Source organism: Microtus ochrogaster, chromosome 5 (assembly GCF_000317375.1).
Source record: "Microtus ochrogaster isolate Prairie Vole_2 chromosome 5, MicOch1.0, whole genome shotgun sequence".
Classification (NCBI taxonomy): Eukaryota; Metazoa; Chordata; class Mammalia; order Rodentia; family Cricetidae; genus Microtus; species Microtus ochrogaster.
Window position 1 is genome coordinate 46,356,760 of NC_022012.1, and position 7,174 is coordinate 46,363,933.

General features: G+C 38.4%; 1 protein-coding gene across 1 annotated transcript in view; it reads left to right on the top strand.

Annotated features, from left to right (window-relative positions):
• Positions 1-7,174, top strand: part of Rdx (radixin) — a 63,477-nt gene that overhangs the window by 19,198 nt on the left and 37,105 nt on the right. The window contains exons 3-6 of the mRNA XM_026779096.1: positions 467-550; positions 4,914-5,009; positions 5,486-5,760; positions 6,571-6,667. Of these exons, the coding sequence (XP_026634897.1) occupies positions 467-550; positions 4,914-5,009; positions 5,486-5,760; positions 6,571-6,667 (552 nt within the window). The remainder of the gene's footprint in view (positions 1-466; positions 551-4,913; positions 5,010-5,485; positions 5,761-6,570; positions 6,668-7,174) is intronic.

A 7,174-nucleotide genomic window follows, 5' to 3' on the forward strand; every position in this document is an offset into this window, starting at 1 on the left:
TTCCTTCCTTCCTTCCTTCCTTCCTTCCTTCCTTCCTTCCTTCCTTCCTTCCTATTTCCTGTAGTAAGAATCAAACTGTGTCACTTTTAGTAAAATATTAATGATGGGATATATGGAGATCAATTGCAGAGACTTTCCTGTCATGCATGAGGGCTTCATTTTTCAGTACCTCCTACCCCAGGTTTTTTAATCATACATATATATCCCTATAATCCCATCAATGAGGAGGCTGATGGGGCAGGCATGAACACTGCAAGTAGGCCAAGTTTGAGTTATATAGCAAGATTTAATCTCAAAACCCAAGGGCTAGAGATGTTGCTTAGTGGTAGAGATTTGCATAGATGCACAAAGCCTTGGATTTGATTCCCAGACACACAAATACTAGAACTCCAAGAATTTTCTCATACTTACTACATTGTGAATATATTCGCTTTACTAATCACTATCTTTCTTGGTTTTATTACAGATCAATGTACGGGTAACTACAATGGATGCTGAGCTAGAATTTGCTATTCAGCCCAATACAACTGGCAAACAGCTTTTTGACCAGGTATCATTAATCCCACAAAGCATGCAATTCTGTGTGCTTGTCTGTGTGTGGTTTATATATGTATGTCCTTGGTGGTGTGTACATGCTGAGGCCAGATAAAATCAAATTATCCTCTGCTTTATTTTATTGAGACGTCTGTCACTGAATCCGGACTCAGGCTAGTGGATCAACAAGCCACAGCAGTCCTGGTTCTACCCATCACAGTACTGCTGTTGCAGGTAGAACCTGAACTCATCAGGTCCTGATACTTCAACAGCAAGCACTGTTAACCATTGAGCTATCTCTCTGATCCCAAAAGATGCAATTTAGATAATTATTGTGTGCATGCTATTGCATGCATCTTATATTTCCAATATCCTTGATAATTCAACAATGTAGTGCTTGGAAGTTTTAAACATATATATTCAGGTTGTTTGAATAACTGTAGAGATATTTATGTATTTTCATTTCTACTTTCATGGGATAAGTCTTTAGTGTATTTCAAAAACACACAAAAGCATAAAAGGGGCCGACAAGATGCTCAGATATGCTGCCAAGCCCAATAGCCTAATTGAACCCCCGTAACTCATGTAGTAGAAGGAGAGAACTAGTGCCTGAGCATTGTTCTTTGTTGTCAGCATGCATGTTATATTTGGGCTCAAGAGAAGGTTTTACCATAAAGGCATGATAAATGAATAGATACCATTAATATAATTTAAACTTCATGCAGTGTACACCTATAGTGAGACATTGTTGCCTCAGCTCTCCCTGGCTTTGATACTCAGCTTCTACTTCTCTTCATAAGATTCCACAAATGACTCAGATCATGGGTGTTGGTGATTGCATCTATGCATTCACGTTCTGAATGTTGGTCTAGGTTATTGAAATTGCTACCTGCTGTTCTTTCAGCAATCCTTAAGTTCTGTTTCTTAACCATGTCCTTGAGCCTGAATACCACAAACCTTGACTGTAGTATCTAGAATGGCCAGTGGAAAGGTTCAGGTAAGGCTAGGAGCAGATATGGCCTTCTCATAACTTCACATGTGTGCATGTAACAGAGCCTCACTCTTTTAAAACTAGAATTTGCTGATTTAAATAAGAATCTTAAATCCCAGCCTGGCGATGGTGGCGCACGCCTTTAATCCCAGCACTAGGGAGTCAGAGGCAGGCGGATCTCTGTGAGTTCGAGACCAGCCTGGTCTACAAGAACTAGTTCCAGGACAGGCTCCAAAAACCACAGAGAAACCCTGTCTCGAAAAACCAAAAAAAAAAAAAAAAAAATCCTAAATCCCATTATAGGCAGTTCAGAATTAGTGTCACATTTGTAGAACGTTGAGTCTTTACACCAAAGTAATATAGTACCTGCATAATCCTTTTATGGTTTTTTAGTGTCTACAGTGTGTGGATGGGTTAGGGTCTTAGCTGATATTAACATGTATCCCCACAGTGCAAAAGTGTGTCATTACTATTTTCCTTGTCACTTCCCTTCCCTACAGTCTTTACCCTGGGGTCGGTCCTTAAAAGGTGGCGGTGTCTTACTTTTTATTGTAATGTTAGATTGAGGCCAACTACTATGTCAGGCATAGCAGTCCTTTTGTTTGACTCTTTGTTGAATAACCATTTCTCCTAGCTTCTCCATGTTGGACCAAAGAATAGAATTCATGTACTTAATGAGTATGCAAGAAGATTTCTTAGGGACCAAGAAATAGTGAAATATTTGTGTTTTTGTTTTTTCTGTTTACTAGCATATTTGTGAACAGACTTGTACTCCAGTAATGCGTCTGTCAGTTCTTATTTGCAGGGGAAGATGAGAGCCACTAGGGAGCTTGGGCCTATTTTAGAATTTCCCAGCTGAGCTCTCTGGATGATTGTGTTTGTTGTGACAATTACCTACCTGTGTCCTCTGTAGCACCTTCTGAGTGGTCCTCATGCCTTTTCTGTTAAGTCAGCATTGAATGTTTTCTGCTCTTTGAGTCAGTTGCTTGTGTTGTTGCTGTGAGAAACTAAATTTACAAATGCAATTAAGGAAGGCTTAGTGTTGCTCAGTGTTAGATCCATCCAGTCCATCCCAGAGGAAAGCAAGGCAGCTGGAACTGGAGGCAGCAGGTCACATCACACCCACAGTTAGGAAGCAGTGAGTGATGAATGCCTGGTTTCAGATCTTTTCGTTGTTGTTGAGTTCATATCTCTGGTTGTGGCATGGTATTGCCCTTGAGCTCACATTCAGGGTGAGTCTTCACACTGAAGTTAACTAATCCAGATAATCTCTTGTAGGCACAGGCAAAGTTTGTCTCCAAGGTGATCGTAGACTCTCATATTGACAGTATTACCATCACCTTCTCTCTGTCAGAGTTCAGTTAGCATTTTTCATTGTTTGGTACTGGTTTGTTTTTGCATCATTAGTATGAGTCTTTGTATTTGTATTCCACCCACCCTGCCCCCAGAAATTTCTGCTTTTTAAATATTTCTAAGTGATTTTCTTATTTTCTATTTGTATTATTTAAGTTAAAATTTTCAAGTAAGGGAAAGTAAGCTGAGTTGGTTTGCTGTCTTGAAAACAAGTCTTCTTTAAAAAATTAGCCAAACTGCAAAGATGGCTTAAGACGAGTGATTAAGAGAGCTTGTTGCTCTGACAGAGGACCCAAGTTTGACTCCCAGCACCCACGTGGTTGTTTACAACTATCTGTATTCCAGTTCCAGGGGGATGGAGGGTTTCTTCTGACCTCTGTGGCATCAACACACTTGTGTTGTAAAGACAGATGCAGGCAAAACACCCACATGTAAAATGAAATTAATAAATCAAAAAAATGTTTAATTAGCCAAAAGTGCTTACCACTTAAATGAAATTAATTCTTTTTTAAAAATAATTATTTATTTATTATGTTTACAATATTCTGTCTGTGTGTATGCCTATAGGCTAGAAGAGGGCACCAGACCCCATTACAGATGGTTGTGAGCCATCATGTGGTTGCCGGGAATTGAACTCGGGACCTTTGGGAGAGGAGGCAATGCTCTTAACCTCTGAGCCATCTCTTCAGCCCCAAATTAATTCTTTTATAAGGGTTTTAAAAATTTCATGTCACCTCCTAACTCTCATTTTATTTTAAATACAGGTGGCTTTTTTTTTTTTTAAAGAATAATGTATCCTGGTGTGCATTCTAGTTCTGCCTCTTTATTCCAGTCCTTAGAATGCTTATCACAGATCAGTGTTCATATGCAACACAGCTCTCACCTCAAAGGGTATAAGTTTATTTTGAAACATGTACACAGGTTGCTTTGGCTGGACCCCTGTGTAAGTGGTTCCATGGACTGTTATAGTCACGGAACCAGGAAGAAGCATAGGGCATTCACCACACTAGTGGGGACAGCAGAGAGATGGGGGAAAACGCTAGTGTATGTTTCAGATGTTATGTGATGACATTCTTAGTTTAGGGTTAGTAGAAACTGGTGATCTGCTACACTGGAGTCTAAAGGTGTTTGTTTGTTTTTGTTTTTTAAACTAGATAGTTGAAAGGATGTTAAGTCAAATAAAGCGCACGATGAATGACAGTCACAAAGACTAAAGATAACAGGATAATGTATGCACCTGTAACATTCAGCTCTCCGCTTGTCTTGTAGAATTTCTGTGCTTTGTATTGTGGAATCTTCAGTATAATGTATGTGACTTTTTCCTGGGAACTTTAGTCATTCTATCAGAAGACATAGATTTCAAGATGAATAAAATAATGATATCACTCTGTCCTTGAGTGCTAAGACAAAGCGTTAAGACACATAAGAAGACACACTATACCCCAGTTGATTAGGGAACAGGTGATTAATTTCATTTCTATGATGGAAGAGATTTATTCACAGAAAGAATGTTAGTTGATCTGGGACTTAAAGAATAATCAGTGGATGATAAAGATGCAGAAGTCTAGGCAGAAGGGAAAGCATGAGCAATGATTGTAGAATGGTCCAAGAATTGTTTCAGTGAAGGTAGAATATTGAAGACACCAGACTCTGTCACCAGAGTGATATGCTTTGCCCTAGTTACTTTTGGGACACTTGGAGGGAATCAGATAGGATTATAGGCTGACCACATCTGTGCTTCTCTCCTTTAGACTGTTCTTTTGGTTATTGAGGCTGTGATGTGAGCTAAGGAAGTGAAGATAGAAAACACTTAGTCAAGGATGAAGATAGAAGTGACATAACAGGATTGAGAATAAAGAACTTGAATTGATGTTTTCAGAAATGTTTTTTGAACATGTCAAAAAGTAAAGAGTGTGTTAAAGAAAAGTCCTTTTCTGAGGCACTTCTACTTACGTAGTTTTGTCCTTGTGATCTATAATGTTGAGGGTCATCTGATCACAGTGTGAATGTTGAACTGAATTTATCTGTTTTACAGGTTGTAAAAACAGTTGGTTTACGTGAGGTCTGGTTTTTTGGGCTGCAGTATGTAGACAGCAAAGGATACTCTACATGGCTTAAACTGAATAAAAAGGTAAGCCGTGTATACTGATTAATTTGATGCGTTTATTAATCTGTGCTGAAAAGGCATTAGCAGGGTCTCACTAAGTCCAGGCTTCCTTTTGCAGTTGTCTCTTAATTGATTATTACTTACGCCTTTTAGTTCATTGGAGCACCATCAATATTACTAAACATACTCTGTGAGAACTGAGCTTGTGAGAAATAGAACCTTGAGACGGGTGTTAATATGCGTTAAAATCAAACATGCAGCTGTAAACGTCTTCAGGATAAGGTCCGGCACACAAAAGTTTTAGTTCTGATTGTTGACTGGGCTTCCAGAGCTGCTGGCAGCCTCAGGACTGCACACAAAAGCCTCTTTAGCACATGTGTTTGTTTACAGACTTATATATAACATTACTGTCTACTTCGTTAAGAAAGAATTTGATGTAAATATATTCATTTACAGTGACTTAAAAGTTTTGTTGATTATACTTGAAATTACTATTTTAGGTGACACAGCAAGATGTTAAAAAAGAAAATCCTTTACAGTTCAAGTTTAGAGCTAAATTCTTTCCTGAAGATGTTTCTGAGGAATTGATTCAAGAAATAACACAGAGACTTTTCTTCTTGCAAGTTAAAGAAGCCATCTTAAATGATGAGATATATTGCCCACCAGAAACTGCAGTTCTTTTGGCTTCGTATGCTGTCCAAGCCAAATATGGAGATTATAATAAAGAGATTCACAAACCAGGATACCTGGCTAATGACAGACTCCTACCACAGCGGTAAGTAAATTAAAAAAATATTTTCTAAAGTTATTTTCCAGAAGCATTGGTGAAATTTCTTTAAAAAATCAGCCTTTGCCTCCCGAGTGTTGGGATTAAAGGAGTGCGCCACCACCGCTCAGCTTTTTAAAAAGACTTATAAAACACTCGGGAGGCAGAAGCAGGCGGATCTCTGTGAGTTTGAGATCGAGACCAGCCTGGTCTACAAGAGCTAGTTCCAGGACGGGCTCCAAAACCACAGAGAAACCCTATCTCGAAAAACCAAAAAAAAAAAAAAAAAAAAAAAAAAAAAAAAAAAATTGCCAGAAGATGGTAGAATTGCCAGAAGATGGTAGACTAGGTTTTAAAGATTTTGACTTAGTCACCACACAGATTTATTATCTGTTCTACTGTCTACTGTTCTTCTGTAGGATGTGCAGCTAAAGGAGGTTACTATTTGGTCTTGATGTCAGGATATGAATTTTTGTTTGTTTGTTTCTACATTGAAACACACATAGGTAGATGCATAATAAACACTGTGAGAATAGTAAGTGGCAAGAACCGTTTCTTCCACAGAATGAAGTTTTGGTTTGGTGTGCAGTGTAGTAAACACTCAAAGCAACACTGCTTGGGAAACAAATGACTGCAGAATGACGGTTGGGAACCGAATCTAATCCGGTGTTTGCTCGTTATACTACTTTAGATTTGTAATCTCTTAGGATCCATCATAAACAAAAGTTGTTAATTATTCTGTGGTCTAAAGAGAATTCTAGTCAGAGTCTATGGTGTTTCTAGTATAAGTATATTGTTTTTTGTTGCTTTGGCATTAAGAGTAGAAAATATGAATACTTTTGGTTTTCAGTGGAGTAAGAACATTGACGGACTACAGATGAAACACTTCTCCACTAGAGGAGAAGTGGATGGCAGGGTCATGTGATGTGAAGTATGCCTTCTTTCTTGTGCTGGCATAAGGTTTAGTGTGGAGTACAAATGGTCTTGAGCACATTGTGTAGCCCACATTGACTTCAAATTCAGAGCTGGCCTGCCTCCGTTCTTAAGTACTGGGATTGTAGGTGTTTACCACCATGCTCAGCTTAATGTATGTTTTCTTTTTTAATAAAAAAGTATTATCTACATGAAATGACAGCATTAAATTTAGTCACAAAAATAGTAGATATGGAGAATTAAGGGATAATCAGGACCCAAGAATTGTTTTACTGTCTGTCCTTAATTTTCTGTGCGTAATGAGGTAGTCATTTTTTGCAGTCCAGGATATGATTCATTTAACATTTGAGTTGTCGTAAACTATAGAATACCCATTCTAATGCATGGGTTATTTAAAGTAATTGAAGCTGTCTGAAACTTGGTCTTAGCTTTCCCTGGTAACCTCTTCTGTGGCTCCAGTGTTGAGCCAGGATGCTGACTGTGACGCCGT